Below are 19,299 nucleotides of genomic sequence, written 5' to 3'. Positions count from 1 at the left end.
AATAGTTCTTCAAGTCTCTAATCATAATCTAAACATTAATTAACACTTGCACTTGCATTCAATTAGTTGAAATTAACTAGTTCATGAGCTACATGATAGTGTGCTGGAAACTTAAGTAAAACAAATAAAACCAATCATGTCAGCATCAGAAAAACATCATAAAAAATCCTATCTGTGTTCATGTGCAGTCAGAGTCATATTATAGTGGAAAGAAGCAGATACACACATTAATAGATACTTCTCAGATACTTTATACAAAATTCATTAATCGGAATGTTTACATGATGACAACATTTCAGAGTAGTGACAATACGAAGAAAACACCACAAAAATGCAGTTACTGTGACTGATATACTGTACTTGTTAACTATTGCAGTGATTTAGTGATAGTGCAAGGGTTAACAAATTTAGAAAATATGGAAATTAAAAAAAAGACAAAAAAAGATCAAAAGTGAACACTTGCAACTTGGCACAAGGGACATGTATATTACATAATGGCTAAGAAACATTTGTCCTCATAAACCAATAACATATTATTCACAAGGGTTAATGTGCTGTAACAAAGAGGAATCTGATTCTGTGGTTTCTACAGAGTGTGGTCGGTTTAAAAATGTGCACACATTGAGGTTCTTGTATTATACAGTGGCAATATCCATCTTTCGTTAAGAGTAATATCAGTTATGAACACATTCACTGGCACACTTCTCACTGTATATTACTCCTGTCCATCGAACTCAAACATATCTTACAACACAGTGATCAACATCATTCCAAACTATTAAAGACACAAAAACATTTACAAAACTTCATAAGGAAAATAACACAAATGATAACAGACAGCAAAGAAAACCCGGCCTAGACGTAGTTACATTTGCAATATCTTCAAAGATTAAAAAGTACAAAATGAGAGGGAACATCACTTGGAAAAAGTATTTGACACCATTATGGGCAAAGAAGTGGCTAATCCTCATCACTGAGAGCCAATGGAAATACAGGGATTAAAAAAAAAAAGATTAAAAAGATACACACATGTAGGTTTTTCACCAAAGTAAGGCCACTCATAGGAAGAGTAGAAGAAAACAGAGCAGGAAGATATACTGTATGTAAACCATAAGTTATTCTACACCCCGTATCAACTAGGAGCTTGTGTCCAAATGTTCAGATTTCCTTTTTATGGAAGAAAAAGTTATCTTAAGTTCAACATGTAATATTTCTTTACTATAAGTGAACATTTCTTGAAGACAGTCATCTCTTTTGTCAGTCAAGGATACAAGTCACCGACAAACACTATGTTGTCACTTTATTCTGTGGGTGAATTGTACACATCTCATCTTGTAAAGAAACTCTTCGGTTGACCTGCTGTTTACGTCTACAACGCTGCAGCAGCAACTCATTCAGACTGTGCAAAACTCTCAAACATACTGTTCTGGCAAACATGTCCATTTCCAGCAGTAAACAACATTTTAAATCATGGGCTTTGAAAAGCACAAACAAAAATAAATATATATAAAAAATAAATAAAATGGCTACAGCATCATGGTGAGCCACAAGTTGTAAATGAAGCTTATACTTATATACTGAATAAATATGGCCAAAACAGGATTCTCCTTCAACATACATATTAAATGTCCACCCTGTTAGTCTCCTTTTTCATGAAGGTTCGATTTAAATCATATTGTTGATCTTACCGCTGAGGAAACAGGAATGGGAACAATCATTCTCAATGTGATGTAAGAAACTTAACATGACAAGGCACACAATTAACTTATCAATCCTTTAAATTAAGGGGTGAAATGATTACTAAAAGTACCTTCTCTTGAAACATTGGCTGTAATATTTCATCATCTTCACTTCCACATTGTTCAATAACTGACAAGCTACCAGTCCTTCCTTCATCAGACACAGAACAGTGTTTTCACATTTACTCAAACCATCACAGTGGAGCTACAGGATAGGGCATTCAAAATACTTTTTTTTTTTTTTTTTTTTTTTTACTTCACACATTCACAGTTTGTAGAGTGTAAGGCATCAAACACATGGCCACAGTTTGAGGGGGTTAGGTGGGGTTATTACACGACAACACTGGGGAGGTGTGGGAATGTATTTTGGCCCTCCAGCGGGGCCTGGCATCCTCTGTTCCCTTGAGGTTATGGTGTCCAACTGGCAAGATGAGGAAAGGGGTTAAAAAAAAAAAAGGTTAAATGACTGAGTAAGTGGTCACTGCCTGGTGAACCAGCTGGTGAGTGGAAGGTTGAGTGAGCTGGTGTCTGTGTGGTTGTGTGCTGTACAGTAGTAGCTATGTAAATAATGCCAGTGTTTGAGGAACATGGAAAGTGAGTGTTTGGGAAAATGCCCAAAGTGTGAAGGTGATGACAGTGTGTCGGTGAGCTTGGCATGGCGCCACCAAACAGTCAACAGCAGCTAAGACACATCAAAGGTCTAAGAAAGAGTCCGTGTAGGGAAGATAATTCCCTGCATCATGACTTTTATTCTGAAATTAGGAGAGTTCCGTCCTTTCTGTCTTTCTCTCTCCTTCCCCAGCTCTCCTCATCTGCCCTCCTCGGCTGATCGCGTCTCTGATTTCAGCCTGACAAACTCCTTGGCCACGTCGTCGCTGGAACGCTGGGAGAGAATTCGCATGGCGGTGAGGCCGGTGTCGTCCATGTGGATGCGTTGGCCCAGCGGGCACCAGCAGGCGCAGTTGCCCCTCTCCATGATGTCTCTTAATTGTATCACGGCCAAGCCCACCACTCGGTCAGCCCGGCCGAAGCAGTAGTCTTTGACGCAGGCTTGCAGCTCGTAGCACTCAAAGCCATCTTGGTTGCCCAGAGCACTGTGGAGAGAGAACACAGAGGTTAAAGCATTAAGTTGTTTAGCAGTTACACAGCACAACAGCAAATTTGCCAACTAAAAGCTGCACTTTATTTATTTATTTTTTTGAACACACCCATTTGTTAATGTGTAGCAGCAAAAGAGAAGCCAAACCACTTACTGTAGATGCTCTTGATTTAGTTTAAGTATGAACAGCAGCAAAGCATCAAGGTAAACATTAACAAAGCTGATGTCATATTACATCATCCTGAGTGCTGAAGGTCAAATTCTTCAAATATCTGCCTCTTACAGCCATTTAAACATAATGTGCAAATTGCCAAGTGTAGCAACAAAAATAATCATAAAATAAAAAAAGATTATCTGCTTGCACACTACTGCACAACTATTTCCAGGTAAGCAAGTTGAAAAAGTTTGTAATAAGCTACAACATTAGAAAATCAGGTACAGTTGTCATCATGCTTACAAGTGGAAGCTCTCATTGAACTTGGGAGACCAGCTGTTGTTCTTGGATTTGGTCTGGAATTTGCGCTTCTTGTCGCTGAGGTGAGGCCCGATCATGGTGATCTCAACGAAGGGTCGGAACATGCCAGACGTCTGCCATTTTAAATCGTTGGCTCCCACAACTACATATGCAAACCCGTGTACACACACACACACACACACACACACACACACACACACACACACACACACACACACACACACAAACACAGAGGAGAAGGACAAGGTTATCAGACACTTTTCTTAAAATACTGCATTTTTAGCTTTTTTAGTTGTGAAGACTCAAACTGACCTTTGACAGTAACTTTGCGCTCCCCATTCCCAGGATGAGTGTACAGCTCAATCTGGACAGACACTTCACCGATTGGCTTGCTCACACCCGAGCCTAGTTTAATACACAGCGTAGATACATCAGTGAGCTTTCATTTGGACTGATGAAGATACACTTTGATTCATAATGCAGAATCAGAATGAGAAGGGGATACAGGTGGAGAGGTCGAGTTAGGGTTGATCTACCCACCTTAGTGGTACAGAGTGACAAAAGCAAAATGTACAAAGGGAGAGCGGGTGGGGAAGGAGAGGATGGCTGGCAGATGATTTCAATGAAACCTACCCCTGCTGGGCTGTATTTTTTCATTGGGAGTTAACCTAATACCCTTTCCATTGTGCACTGGCACAGAGGCAGCACAAGAGATAAAGAGAACACAGCAATAACATGTCAACAAATTACAGCATTGAGAGCATTTTAAATACAGAAATACATCGAAAAAAGAAAAAAAAAAAGCCTCCTTTATTAAACACATAGTTCATTTAGTGCCCTCTCCTGGTCTACTATGGGAAAAGATTTCTTCCTGTCCCTTTTTGATGTTATCATTAAGCATACCTTGTGCATGTTGGCTGGTCACAAAGGTTTTGATGAGCGTGTCTGTTGTCTGAGTGTAGAGGGACAGAGCGTGGCGTAGCGAGGACAGCTCGGGACTCTTCTCCAGGAACGCCTTCTTCAGCCCGTTCCCTCCTGCATGGAAATATTGCTGCAAAGCAAACAGAAGGAGAGTCAGAGTATAAATATGTGGAAGAAACTGAATCTTGGTCGGAATATTCTGATTTATTTTAAACTAAAAAAAAGTTTAAAGGTTTTCTTTATGTGCTCTGGAAGTTTGGGGGATTTCTGACGTGGGTGTTCAACTTATTAAAAACATAAGGAACACTTTCAAACTGAAGCAACATTGGCCTTTTTTGGTGTTATATGAACACTGCAGAATCCTGCAGCTGCTCCAGGTGAAGAGAAACTTTACAGTGAAGTAAGTTAATTACATTCTGTAGACAGTCAATCATCAATCATTTGACAGTGATTGACCGTGGTGACAATCAATCACTGTCAAAACAAGGTCCTAGTTGAAAATGGCTAGAATGATGCTTTAATTGTGAAATATTTCACTGTTTCCTCTCTATTATGATCTGTTAAAATCAACAATCTTAATGGTCACAACCCGCTTACATAACCCTCCTGGAAACCTGATTAATGGATGAATAGTTGATGAAGCTAATTTGACCCGTCTGCCCTGCATCCTAATGAAACCAAAACCGCAGTATAAACTGACCTTGATCGTGTCCAGTGCCACATCCATCACAGCACACTGCCTGGGAGACAAGCTTTTAGCCTCCCCTGCCATGTGATCCTACACATCCAAATGATAATCATAGAGATGAGTTAGTTCCATAAAAATAGTCACATTCACTCTTGATGAGTAGTTTTGTGGTCAGGTCTTCAGCGTTTGGTAACACAGCAGGACATTTGACATGGTGTAAATGTGCAGTATATGAGGGCATTATGATACCTTGAGTTTGGAGAGTTGACCCAGTTCTTTTGCAGCTGAGAGGATCTGTGCTCCCTGAAAAAAAAAAGAAAAAAAAAAGGGAACTGAGTTGCTGCTCTCTTTCTCCTTTCATTTTGGCACTTAAAAGTCAATTCGCAATCTCTAGTAATACTGATAAACAAACATTAAACAAATATTAAACTGATAATGTTGAGCTTACAAAGGTGTCGTTGCCCTGTGGTAGAACAATGGTCTTCTCCAGGCTGCTCATTACAATCCTCCACAGCTCCTTCAGCACACGCTTCAATACAGTCTTCTCACATACGGTGGCAAACAGTGTCAACCTGCAGAATCATGCAAACACACACACACACACACGCATGAACACAAGTTCAATAGCTGGGAATGAAACACACTGGAGCACAGAAAGTGCTGGTGTGTTGTGGCCTTAACTACTGCTACTATTTTTAAAAAGACTTTAACCCCAGTATCAAATCTAATGAATTCACTCACTTCCCATCCAGGAAATCCATAAGTGGCCGTAACATGTTGTCAGAGTCAGCATCCACCTGGTTTTTGTTGTTGGCGTTGAGCGGACCTTTGATCTGGTACAGCAGAGACGCCATCTGCCGCATGCACTCATTGATGCGGATCTGGAAACTGGAAAGAAAGAACCATAAGGATCAATCAGCCACAAATGCAGGTCTGGTTACCAGATTAACTTTATATGTGTGAGTGTGTGTTTTAGTATTAGTATTAGGTTACCTGTTCCCAAATGTACTGCTGAGCTCATCCAGCACGTTGTTCAGCTTCACCTGCAGGTCGTTCAGTAAGTCACTGGCCTCTGAGTCCATCTGTAGAAAGACAGGCAGACAGAAGCCCACTAGAGTATTAGTTAAAGTTTAAAATGTGTTGACTGAAAAGCTTTTATAAACTTGCAAAATAATTATTTTCAAGAATGTGTGTGCCAGCTTTCCTACAAACATGGTGTACATAGAACCCTTTAACAGCATATTTCATATGTCATATTTTTGCAGCTTTTGGCCAAAATACACCAAACTACTTCTGAGCTTCTTAAAGCTGCATTTCACAGCAAAAGCTAGAAGCTACAAATGACGGCAAGATAACCAGCAGTTATGTTACATCATGTTATTATGCAAAAAGCATACCAGCCAGTCAAAAGCTAAAAGGATGAGAGAGGCAAATAGTGTAATTCAGCTCTCTCAGGTTGCACTGTAATATTTGTCTTTGATGCTTAAGTTCCAATTTGTCAACTCCAGTAGCGGAGAAATGTCCACAACAGACAAAATAAAATTAAAATTCAACACGCACAACCAGGCAAACCCACCTTTTTAACAGCAGTCTCCAACTTTCAAAGGGAGCACATTGAAAAAAAAAAGTTTAATATTGCAGGAGATATGTGTCTTTCAAGTGGTGAGTCTCACAAGCATGGGGTGAGGGAACAAGAAGGAAAGTGAGAGATCCATGGATTACCACCAGTATACCTAACCCAGGTATACCATGGCATCATCTAAATATGCACTGCCTGGAGGGGAGCTAAGCCATATGAATGAAACCATGATGTGGCTCATTAAGTGAATGATCCAATGGCCTTTTGATTCATGGTCTGTCGGGGTTATGTGGCACCATTAGTGAGGAGAGACTGAGAAGTTGCTGCTACGCATCACAAAAGGGAAGGCTTCAGGGGAGGAAAGGCAGCTAGAAATGGATTGTGTTCTGTTTGTAATGTGCTGTGTGTTTTGCTTTTTGCCACAGAGTATTTTTTTAATATTAATATTCATGTATCTGTACTCTTGCACTCACCTTTTTGTCTTCAAATGCATTTTCAGTCTACGACCGCACAGAAAGGGGCGAGGGTGGGGTAACACAGGACAACCTCATTTAACTGTCATTTTACATTTAGAATTTGATTTTCATTTATACTAAGTGGGACACTACAGAGGATCAATGGTAATAATACAAAGTGCTGTGGCAGCAGATATACCCCAGTAAGCATGTAACCTACCTTTTCTACTGGTGTATCCATCTTTGTTTGGTGGGAATGATTTGAGATTTTTTTTTTAGAGAGAAATAAAAAAATAAAAACTGTCATAAAAATCCTGCTCTCACTGATGAACACTAAAAAAAGAGCATCATCATCAACAACCAGTCAAAAATAAAAGTCTAGAGAACATAAGGTTTTTCGTAAGCTACTTGAAATTCTCTTAAATACAGCAATTATTTTTTCACAGTGGAAAACATGTTGTATTTGTAACACTGACACCCACCTTCTCCTGGTCAGTCTATTGCAAACAAAAGAGAATTAAAAAGAAAACACATATTAAGAAAAGGTAAAAAAAAAAAAAATCTAGAAATAACTATTGTTAAGGAGAAATGAGAGAGCAGGTCTGAGGAAAGGCCAGGGAAAATGCTACTGAAAGAAGGCGAAACCACCACAGATGATGATAAAAAGTGGACACAATAAACATCCCTGTGATAACTGCAACTAGAGACGTCTAGTTGCAGTGGGACTGATTATCACTGTGAAGTTGCTGGGAGTAGAAAGAACAGGGAAACGGTTCACAACAATGACTCGGGCTCCACTTCACACTCCAACAAACCTCAACTTCAATTTCCTCCCCTTCCTCCCCTACTTCCTCTTCCTCCTCACTCTCCTCAAACTAGGCAGTGAAAAGACAACACAAAAAAACCCATCTCATTCTCATGGCTGCCAAAACAACGACCATATTCATTAAGGTGCCTGAAAATGAGTAGTTCAATAATTCCGATGATCAACAAAATGAAACAAAGCTTGCTCCATTTTCCTCCATTTCCAAAGACAGTTCCAATTACAACAATATGTAATTTACACAAGTAGTGAGATGAACATGTGCGTATATGCAGTCATGTATCACAGAACATGCACGCATATACAGTGAACTTGCCTGCCATGCTAGCAGTCTATTGTTGCTCTAGAAAAGAGAGGACAAACACCTCTGTGACTTGACTTTTCGAAAAAATACATCTTTGTTAATTGTCAACATCTGAATGTGGAGGAAGACATTGACATTATCCCATAAAAATCATTCGTGGGGAGAATAGTTGTGCTTATATAGAAAGGACCAACACATAAGAGCTTGCCTATGAAAGTTGGAGAATTTGATAAGAAGTTTACCGTCAGCGTAAGGGCACATTAATTAAAAAAATTAAGACCACATGCATAATATTCCACTTGCTATCTGGATCTTTTAGAAATCATTTGATCCTGTTAATTTTGATAATATGGTTGAATGAAAGTCTAAAATATTAAGACTTCCCTTTTTTAACCTCGTGTGGCTTATTTTTTCTAATAAAGTTAAAAAGCCTTTGTAAATAAGAGGTTTTATGTTTGGTGACATCAAGAGAGGAAAAGACATAAGGGGCTCTTGTTTCTGTATAATGGGCTGCTCACACAGCCTACATAGTGCTCAAGTGGCCCACTGGGATTTCGCCCACGCTCCCGATGACCAATCCGATTTTGCCCTGGGATGACAATGGACGTTGACCGGTTGGTCATCTCAGAAGTCGGGCTGTTGGCTGCAAACAGCTGTGATGACTGGCTGGCAACCGGCCAACAGCTCCAACAGCTCACATCTCCGAAAACGTGGGCGCAAATTTCCAAATAGGCATTATTTAGATAAACTGACCACATGTTGGGAATCTAAATGGTTACTTTCTAGCCTGAAAAAATATGAAAATGAATAAAGTGAGATATCAACAGTCCTTCAGTGAAATTCAAAATAGCTTTTTTCTCCATCATCACCGCTATTTGGTGCAAAATGCATTCTGGGATACTTGGCTGTCCTTAGCTTCAGCAGCCTTCAGCTGACCCCTGGTATGACATTGGTCCATTGTCACCAATGGTATTTTTTTGGCTGGACAACAAAAAAACCCCCAAAACCCCCCAAAATACAAAAACAAAACTAAACTTCTTGCACCAACATAGCATGGATAATACTGTAATCTGACTAATACTGGTATCTCACTGAATTATCTTTTCTTTTTTTCTCTCATGATTTCCCTCCAGCATGCAACTCATTTCTAGACACAAACTCTATTGATCTCTCTCAATGGAACTCACATGAAACAAACGGCTTCACCTCCACCACCTCATGACATGACACTTAACTAATCATCTGCTGCAGGCAACATCAGTAAAAACCTTGCAACATAAGGTGATTTTTCCAAACCATGAACCACAAAGACAAAGATTCAAATTAACCAGGTTCAAGCATATCATTAGTCAAAGAAGATAAAGGCCAACTTAATTACTATTGCATTTCCATTTCATGTACAAATGAAGCTTCCACGATGAGATGCTCTTACACTGCTGTAGATCACCATTCTGTGCTCACTTTATCTCAAGGAGATATACTTTTTCCATACAAGAAAAGTAAAAGCCTTGCCCTTACACAAAATATGTTGCATGTCTTGTGACTGCACTGTTTTTTGGTTCAATGATGCTACCTCCAGGAGAGGAATCACTATCTCTTTGTCTGAAAAAGCTTATTTTGCAGACTGATAAACACTGTTGCAAAACTGTTCTCTTTACTTCTGTAGTGCACAAATCATACACTTGCAATGACTAGTTTAGACAGATGATGTCACATTGGTAACATTTATCCACCAGGATAGCAACCAATAGAACAGGTCCCCAGAATGCGAGCTACATCAGCAATTCCAACCATTGTTCAAGTATTTTTGATATTCCCCTTCACACAGGGTTGTAGGAAGGCAACAGCTAATCTACAGCATATGCTAAAGGGAGAGTTGGCCATCTAAGATTCTGGATCTATTGCTCTTTAAACTTCAGTTCAAAGTTTATTTAATATTCCACAATGTGAACTATAGACTAGCTGGTAGCAAGACAGTTGCTATGCTAATTTTTGTTACTGCTTATTGTCTAACCACTACTGGTTGTATACTGTTACCATCCACAATACCCACCAGAGCCTTTGCTTCCCCATCCTCAGTTACGACCTGCTGTCCAAACCACAGCAAGGGGGAGATAATCAATACAGTGGTATACTGCACACCATTAAACTGATTAAACAACTGAAAGATGTACATTCAAATGGCAGTTTCAGCCTTGCTTAGACCATGATGGAAACCTACCTCCTCTCCTGCCCCCTCCTCCTCTTCCTCTTCCACCAATTCATTTTGCTTTAATTGTGAAGGGAACACACTGATTGTAACTTAAGCTATGATATCCCATACTGTAGCTACAGTCCTACAACCAACCAAACACTAGAAAACAAATACTTCACTACAGCTACAATACTACGATAATGCACTATATTCAAAAGCCTGGTAAGGATTCAAAGCAGGAGGTTACAGCTGACAGAGAGGATATTGATTGTCCTTCCTGTAGCTACACTTAGGACACTGATACACAGGACATGATGTAATTAAATCTGTCTCAATATTCTCTAGTCTATTAGGGAGCACAGCGTTTAATCACTGGCAGTATTGATAAACGGTTATACTTTCATTGACAGCATCAGACACTGCGATGGCGCATAGACTAAGGATTCAGGACTAATGTCCTAATCCAGCACTACCAGTTAACTACTCTACATGGCCTGAACTACCACTACTGTACATACCAGTGCTTCCTCTGTTGCAATCTGACACACGAAAGACACAAATTCAAGTGTTGTAGAAATAACCAACCCTAAAATGTTTACTTTTCATGGTCAACGAAGAAAATTTTAGTTGATTAGTCAGTTTATGCCATTTTTTCCATAGGGAATGAACGAATTAAAAGCATCACACCGTTATTCATTCAGTATGATGCCATAACAAATTCAATGTCTTCATATTCACATCTTCATCTTCAGGCTTACCTGTTTGGCACCCATGGACTCAAACATCTTCTCCAGCTGGATTCTTAACTGCTGCACATTATTCATCAGGACACAAGGCTACAAGAGGACAGAGGAAAAGAGAGACAGTGGACAGTGAGATTACACAAATGTAGCAGGAATTCTTCAGTTTCTGATACTGCGTCCAATCATTGCTGTATAAAACAATTTTTAAACAAAGAACACACACATATTAGTTTTTGTTTATGTAATTAATCAACCTGGGAAATATTATTATAATTCACAATAAAGTTGAAGAGATTGAACATTGTTCAGTTCTGCAACATGTTTCTAATAATAGCCCCACTGGTGAGTCTGCCAAGGTAAATGTGTCAAAACAATTCAAAAATTTGATTGGAGTTATATTATGTAGGATCTACAGCAGGGAACATCTGAATTAGTGAGTTAACCACACCACTGACTTTAAAGTGACCTGTTAGTATATGAAACATAAAACAAGGGTAGCAAAAGGTGATATGCTAGAAGGTATTGACCACTTACAATCTTCTCCTTGTCAATATAAGAAGGAAAACTCTTGGTCAGAATGGCACTGTACTGCAGAAGAACTTTGGCAATAGTCTGTAAAGATGAAGAGGGAGAAAGACATTAAAACTGTATGGAACATAAAAAGGATATAGAGTTATTTCAAACTGAAACATTTCTCGATGTCTACAGAGGGGAATATATTACACTTTTGGGGAATATGTCTGAAGGATAATCTTGCCCAACTATTAGAAACATTCCCAGATATTCCTTAATGTATTCTCTGTCATACAGAAAAACAAATCCCAAAACACAAAGCTGTGCTGTCCTTCTTTGCCCCAGGAGGGACGTGTTATGTCCAATTCAACATTCTGCTTAATGAGGAAATATCAAATTCCCTTTAAAAAAGTGTGATAGATGTGGAAAATTTGGACTTCATGAAGAACAGGGAACTACAGTATTAAAGGCCATTCATTTCCATTTAGTCACCATCCAGTGAACTGGGTTACCTTGGAGAAGCGGCGACTGTACTGAGCCATGACATTAGGGTCTGGGCATTCCAGTTTCTTGATGATCTCAAAGCTCTGGTTGAGTTGGGTGAAGATGTCCACCACAGAGCAGGAGAACAGAGCATGCTCAGACGTCTGCTGGAACTGAGGTGGAGCAGGATTGGCAAGAGAAAATAAACAGTAAGTACAGAAGTAAGTACGAAAGCTAATGTACTGATACTAAGTGTCTATAAACATGGACAAGGTAACAATATATTAAGACTCAATTTTATTTTTCTTACTCCATCTTTTTTGTCTCTCTCTAGGGCTCCATGCATAAACTCCATAGATACATCCTCATTTTCATCCAACCACTGTAGCACAAATTGTAGGAACCATCTACAAGGGAAAATAAAGATTAGCAGTTATTTTTTAAATTATTTTAAATTTTTTTTTCAAAACAAGAATCTTTTTAACACAGTTTTACAGTTGTCATATTTCTAACCAGTTCCCAATTAACTCAATGATCATTAAAAAAACACAATCACATGCACTTACGATGGGTAGTCGGGAACAACATCCTTAAAGTTTGGCAGCTCCTTGACATATTCATTGTAGAGCCACTTCACCTTGAAGTGCAGGTTCATGTAGTCGGTGCTCTTACACAGTCTGTGCTTCTCGTGCTCTGCAGGCACAAAGACACAAAGATTCTGTGAGCTTTTTAATAAGTTTGTGTAAGGGAGTGGGAGAGATTCTGAGGCCACTCTGGTGTGCACTGAAGTTGATGCTAAACTTGTCAATGAATACAATGTTAGGGAGGCCAAGCACACAAAAACATCTGTTATACTGTACTATTGTTGTGAGCACCACCATTGATGACCCACATAAATCAGCCTTCACCACTGTACTATAAGTAACTTTAATCTTAACCTCACCCACACCTAACACTTAAACATAATCCTAATTTCATGATTAATCCTAGTCTCTAGACTAATCTAGTCTAGTTTAAACTCTGTTAAAGTCGTGCTAATTCAAATCCTAATTGTAAAGTCAAAATTTAATTCTAAAATACCCCTTCAAATAAACAGGACTGAACAAAATGTTTTCTCTTTCACTGAGATTAATATGAATATGAGTGGCATTACTCTTTTAAGTAATTCTAAAAGTCAGTCCTTCATTTATTACAAGTGTTTATGTGTACTTTCAAATCTTAATTCCAGATACAAGAGAAATTAGTGTAATGAGCTCATGTATTTAAAGTCAAAGAGTGACTTTACCTGCTATAACTGATAGCTGCATGAAAAGAGTGGAATCTGGGAAAATGTGGGACTGAAAACAGGTAAACTTCCCAGAAACACAACAAACATTTATTTTGAAGACTGTTGCAGACTCCTTCTCAAAGTTTCAGTTTAAATTCTAGCACAATTTTGGTTGCCAGCTCATTTAGAGCTGCAGCCTTTCTTATATCAAAGGGGACCTATTATGCTTTTCCTTATTTTCAATCATATATATAATATTACAATGTCAGATGTTCATATTAAATGTAGCAAAAGTGTCAAATATTGAGGTAAATGTATGTAGAAGTAATCCCTGTGAGCAAAAAGCACAGAGGAAGCTACTTTCAGCCTGAGCCGACGCCGGCTCGTGATGGATTTCTTCTTCCTTTAGCTTTTTGAAGGTGTGAAGAAAAATGTATTACAGTAAAGATGAAATTGAGTGAATTTGAGCACAGTGAATCTACACTCATGTTTTCCCATGAACTTTTAACATAGAGCACACACAATACCTGACTTCAAATGAAATGTAATACTCTTGGCCACTCTAAATTGAGAGTACTTTGACTTTAGATAATGCTAAGATAGTGATGATATATGTAGTTAGATAGTGCTCATATGAACTAAAGATATACTCGTGGAAAGTAATGGAAAAAACCTCAACCTCAAATTTAACCAAGCACTTCAATATCTTTTTAGTAATGTACTAAAAAGTACTAATAATAAAATTTTAAGTACTCTTTGGTAGCAATTCTGGAGCAAATCTCTCAGGACTCATTCCATCTCTGAACACATTTTCTATCACTTTTCATATTAATGCAGATTGAAAATGCAGTGGCCAGAACTTTCGTACTTTATTCTGTGAAACAGAAATTTCACAGCGATAGTCTGTGTAGGGGATTCATCTTGAGGACAGGGGCTGGGATAAAAGCTGACTGCCTCTGAGGACTGGTGCTGCTGTACAGTACAGTACAACAGAGAAAAGTGCAGACACGCTCCTGGGAGACATAAGCCGCTTTCAAACCCTGCACAGTTATTATTTCGCTCTTTCACTTCTTCCATGCCATTGTATCTTTTTTACCCCAGAATTTCTCCTCTCTGTCCTCATGCTTCTTGCCTTTTCCAGTTTCATCAGAACTTCTCTCCCCACTTGTTCTTACACTCTAAACCTTCAGGTTTTCACTTCACTTCTACTAGATAAATAAATACCTCTACAATGCAACACAGCCGCATTATACTATTAACGAGTCAAGAATATGTCTCTATAGGATACTACCGATACATGCAACTACTATCATTTACTATTTAGAGAATCAGAAGTGGGAGCCAGATATATTACAATACACATTCACACTACTGACGATAACTTGCTGTGTGCCATTGATACAACAGAGAATGAGACCTTGACAAGGATAAGAAATATCTGACATCGAGTGTGGCTTACCTTCCATAGCATACTTCATGTCTTGAGCAAACAATGTCCACATGACCTCTGCTGACACCTTCCCTACACTCAATTCTTGAGGGAACCTGGGAGAAAAGTGACAATTTGACAAACATAGAAATAGAAATGAGTCAAATTAAGAAAATTCAGACCAAACAAGCAAGGACAAAATATGCCTTAGTATCATGATTTAAGCATTTATAAATGCTGCAAACAAGAAAACTGCTGAAGATTTATTCAAGTGGTCTGTATGTTTTCTCTTTGTTTAAGAGAATAAAGACAGGATTGTTCCGGTTACTAACTGGTTGAGCACAGGAGTGTAAGAGTTCCTGTCCTCTTCAATGATGGAGACGATGAGCATGATGAGTTTGGGCCAGAAGTCCAAGTTCTTGATGCTTGGCCCCTGCTCCTCCAAAGGAAGCTCCTCCTTGTTCTGGATTAGAAAACACAGTCAAACACTAAAAATGGACTTGATAAAGATTAAATACAATCAGCACAATAGATTTTCTCAATGTGCTTATACAATTGCTTTAATTAACGAGAAGGTGAGAGATCTAAGATTCAGTTGTGACTCAGTATGTGACTCACTGTGTCTGCAGGTTGGTACTGTCTGCTGTATAGCTCATGGCAGTTATTGAAGATGTAGTCATACGTGGAGTTGAGACAGGCCTTGACACAGTCCCTCACAACTTGACTGGCTCTTGGTGGAGACTGTAACTCCTGGACCTGAACACCAGATGGAGATAGCATCACTGACAGTGAAAGATTGCAAGCAATCCTTTACATTTCACCAATTTATACAGAATCTGACATTAGGGCCATCAGCAATGAATAAGTTAAAAATAATACTGTGTTTATCAAGAGATGACTTCACTGCAAAGCTATGGCAAAATGTCCCATCAATTGATAACTGCTTGGTGAGATGCATGTAGAGAGCAGCCATAGTAAAAAGAAAGATGCAGTAAATGAACACTGTTAACTACCTTCATCCTGAAGAAGGTGATGCTGGTTAGCAGATCCACAGTGGATTTTAAATCCTGCAGGCGATCCTTGTTGCTGGCAGGGAAGTGGTTCTACAGAAGAAAAAACAAGTTTAATTTACAAGTAAATACAATATAATTATAGTACATATCACCTTTACAAATATTTTGACTGATATGATAAATAGATTTTATAGCAATAGTGTTATCAACACTGCAGAAGCCATATTAAAATGTAAAGGCAACAATATCATTTTTGAGAACAATATCAGTCATAAATTGCAGTGATATTTATTAAGTGCAATCAAAAACTTACCCTATAGGTAGAGAGGTCAATGCGCAAGGAATTGTGTAACTGGTCTAAGAGCTTGACAAAGCGTTCTTTCTGTATGGTAATGAAAAAAGAAATCATGAGAGATTCTATATATGTTTGTATTCAGTAGAAGGAAAAAGATAGATGCACAAAAATCAAAAATGCAGGGAGAAAGACAGAGGCTGTTTGTGTGTATGTATAAGTAGTTGAAAAGAAGACGGAGACCAAAAAAAATAGAGAAAAGAGATATTTATTGTCTGTCTGCATGTGTGTGTGGGTGCAGTACAAACCCCAAAATTGGAGGCAGCAAAGCGGTCGGAGGCGGACACATTGGTGGAGGCGGTTGTGTGGGCGTAGAAGGCATTGATATTGGCCAGCAGGGTACTCATCACTGCAGGAACACCGGGACACATGTACTTCGACGACAGACAGGCAAAGTGCCTGGAAATAAAAGCACAAGCAAAGCTTGGTAAAGACCTGGACAACAGGCCTTCTCTTCCTCCCATTTGTACCTTCTCACACTCACAAAGACATTTCATTGCCACAGAAAAAAAGGTTTGGGCAGTAAACCATGAATAGCTGTGGCTTTATATGGTCAGCCTGTGTCCTCTCAAAGGTCTTGTTTTCACCTAATGATCCCTATTAGGAATGGTCATTTCATCTGCCCATCAGCTAGCTGGCACGTTTAGGCTGAGGAATAGCCCATCAGAGTGTGCTTTCTGTGAATGATGGGCCCAGCTAACAGGCATCTGTATTGAGCATGACATTTCATGGAGACAAATCCCTCCTCAGCCCACTTATAATTGACTTTCCTTCATTTGGAGGCCGACAACGAACGACAATAGCACTGAGAGCAAAAGGCAGAAAGGGAGGGCAAGGAACAGGGTGGAATGAAGAGGCAACAAACACAGGGACAGGTAGAGAGAGAGCTATAGGGAGACAGTCATTATAGTCCACCGTGATATCTCTAACTCACGTCATGGCCTGGTAGATTGACTCAATCCCATAGCGCATGGCAAACTCATCCACTATTTCCTGTGCCACATCATCGTAGTAGACTTTCCATGCGTCATCTCCACGAGCCTCTGGGATTTTCACCACACCTTGACCTAGCACATCAGTCGAATGGTGGAACAGGTTCTGTAATGGAAAGAAACAGTGTGTTAATGTCATTTGAACGGGCTGCAGCATCAGCGAGAATCCACCCTGCTTAGATACTTTTGAGCAAGACACAAAAAATACTATCAGTTCTAGTGTTGCTGATTTAATCATAACTATTACAGTATACAATAGAAAGTAACCTGGAGACACAGAGAATAGATGGAAAAGTGACAAAGACTTTGAGGCATCTGAACCATTTATAATGAGTACATTGCCATACTCAAGGATATTTTGACAATCATGTTCCTGTAAGATAATGAGGGGTTCAAAACTTTTGGCCTTCCTGATTATGGAATGTTTTATAAGCACAGGATATATGTCTTAAAACGTATTTGATTTTAGGGAAGGGATAAGTTTTAGGGAAGAGGTGGGATTATGTAATTGTTTTAAGAGTATCTCCAATTTTAATCCTGTCTAAATCAGTCACGTCTGCGCCAAAAGATTACAACGCTTTTTTGTTAAATGCCGAGTGAAATTTATCTAATTAAAGTTAATTAAAGTTAATTAGGTAGACACTGTACTGAAAACTGAAGGCTTTAGTATGCTGAACCTGCAGAATATCCTGTGTGTTTATTTAACAAAGTGTTAGTTAACAGAAACTAGTTAACACAAACACATTTGTGACCTCTATAGAATCAAATACCTCATGCAAACAGGTGTACTGCACATGATACGCAGCCACTTTCTCCTCTCCCTTGATCTCCACATTGATTTGGAGGCGAATGGCACCTGACACGGCTGACTTGTCTGTTCTCTTCTCTGTAATTAAACAAAAACAAAGTCATGCAGTTAAGACAGCCGCAGAAACAGACATATATACACACGTTCTTGATTCATAACTCCAGTCCAAGTCTGTGACACGATGGCAAATTAAACCAGGTCTGTTAACACAACACTAATTATAGACTATTAACATGGCACTTCTATTGTAGGGGGTTCTGTTTCTAGAGTTTGATGGCAGTGCAGAGCCGGCAGCGCTAATAGAAGTCCTCCAGCTGATAGTGTAGAAGGAGACAATGGCAGTGGGCTGTATGGATCTGTGCCTGATCACTGAAGACACTTGAGCCGGAGCTTTTCTGGAGGTGGAGTGCTCGGCGGTTCACCCCTGCTATTTGCCCTGACAGGCACATCATTAGGGGTAATTTGTACATGTCGGCGGAGCGGTCGATTTCCGACTGGAGTGCTGCTACTTGATAATCACACATCACAAGGAGAAAGAGGAGGAAGGAGGGGCACTATGGAGCAGAAGAAAGAGATAGTGAAGGAAGAATGTTTGAAAGGATGGGGCGTATTACATGACTGATCATTCATTTTGCTTTCGTTGATATGCATCAAAAATTATAATTCCTAATGCCTTCTAACCAAGGGAATATTTTGTTGATGTGATTATCAGAGAGATATTAAACTGAGCACTTCATATCTCCCAGTTTATAAGAAACAACAGCAGATTTATAGGCATGTTTATATTCAGTACCATGCAGTTGCAGGGGGAGATTTATTATTGCCACGGTGAAGGCAATTTCAGCACTTCAATCAAGTAGAAACAAGAGATGCTTTGTGCTTAAGAACTGAACTCATTACTCTTACATGCATGTACATGCAAAGTGCATGTAGGAAAAAAAAACAAACATCCCAAATATTGGAATGTTTTTAAGCAATAAGAAATGATACCAGGGGTGGGTTAATGTGTCAGTTAAATTCTGGGGGCTGTTTATGGACCAACAATGAGTTGATGTCTGGATAAAGGTTGTTTGACAACACGGAAGGCAGATTTTAAAAGAAACAGAAAGAGATACAGAAAGAGCAATTCAATTCAGAGATATAATTCCAAAGACAAGCTAGTTTATCTGTTTGATAAAAGAGACAAGATAAGGAAGAGATGTTATCCTGAGATTAAAAACTCAATGACATATCCTTTCCCCTTTCTTCCTAGGTGCTTTGATTTTATTTGTTTTAAAAAAAAGTACTGACACATAACAGCACAAGAGATTGATCAAGTAGCTCCTGTGTTCCTGTGTGACTGCCTCATCGTAATGAAAATATCTTTATTCACCAGGGGATAGTACTGGGGATCACTAATGGGTTTTCCTGAAATGAGCACAA

At 39.1% G+C, this 19,299-nt stretch overlaps 1 protein-coding gene across 2 annotated transcripts in view; it reads right to left on the bottom strand.

Moving 5' to 3' along the window:
* Positions 1 to 243: 243 nt before the first annotated feature.
* Positions 244 to 19,299, bottom strand: part of LOC121885601 (protein unc-13 homolog B-like) — a 70,480-nt gene continuing 51,424 nt past the window's right edge. For both annotated transcript variants that reach the window (XM_042395223.1, XM_042395224.1), the window contains 22 exons: positions 17,840 to 17,955; positions 17,012 to 17,175; positions 16,326 to 16,476; positions 16,039 to 16,107; positions 15,726 to 15,815; positions 15,331 to 15,468; positions 15,045 to 15,175; positions 14,743 to 14,828; positions 12,583 to 12,709; positions 12,327 to 12,423; positions 12,046 to 12,189; positions 11,555 to 11,632; positions 11,036 to 11,113; positions 5,916 to 6,004; positions 5,664 to 5,810; positions 5,371 to 5,494; positions 5,172 to 5,225; positions 4,935 to 5,012; positions 4,217 to 4,364; positions 3,626 to 3,718; positions 3,296 to 3,455; positions 244 to 2,833 (listed from right to left, as the gene is read on the bottom strand). In XM_042395223.1, the coding sequence (XP_042251157.1) occupies positions 2,548 to 2,833; positions 3,296 to 3,455; positions 3,626 to 3,718; positions 4,217 to 4,364; positions 4,935 to 5,012; positions 5,172 to 5,225; positions 5,371 to 5,494; positions 5,664 to 5,810; positions 5,916 to 6,004; positions 11,036 to 11,113; positions 11,555 to 11,632; positions 12,046 to 12,189; positions 12,327 to 12,423; positions 12,583 to 12,709; positions 14,743 to 14,828; positions 15,045 to 15,175; positions 15,331 to 15,468; positions 15,726 to 15,815; positions 16,039 to 16,107; positions 16,326 to 16,476; positions 17,012 to 17,175; positions 17,840 to 17,955 (2,648 nt within the window). In that variant the 3' untranslated portion in view covers positions 244 to 2,547. The remainder of the gene's footprint in view (positions 2,834 to 3,295; positions 3,456 to 3,625; positions 3,719 to 4,216; positions 4,365 to 4,934; positions 5,013 to 5,171; positions 5,226 to 5,370; positions 5,495 to 5,663; positions 5,811 to 5,915; positions 6,005 to 11,035; positions 11,114 to 11,554; positions 11,633 to 12,045; positions 12,190 to 12,326; positions 12,424 to 12,582; positions 12,710 to 14,742; positions 14,829 to 15,044; positions 15,176 to 15,330; positions 15,469 to 15,725; positions 15,816 to 16,038; positions 16,108 to 16,325; positions 16,477 to 17,011; positions 17,176 to 17,839; positions 17,956 to 19,299) is intronic.

The sequence above is a fragment of the Thunnus maccoyii genome, chromosome 19, assembly GCF_910596095.1.
Source record: "Thunnus maccoyii chromosome 19, fThuMac1.1, whole genome shotgun sequence".
Taxonomy (NCBI): Eukaryota; Metazoa; Chordata; class Actinopteri; order Scombriformes; family Scombridae; genus Thunnus; species Thunnus maccoyii.
The sequence above is the reverse complement of the archived record's forward strand: the minus strand, read 5'-3'. Positions and strand labels throughout refer to the sequence as shown.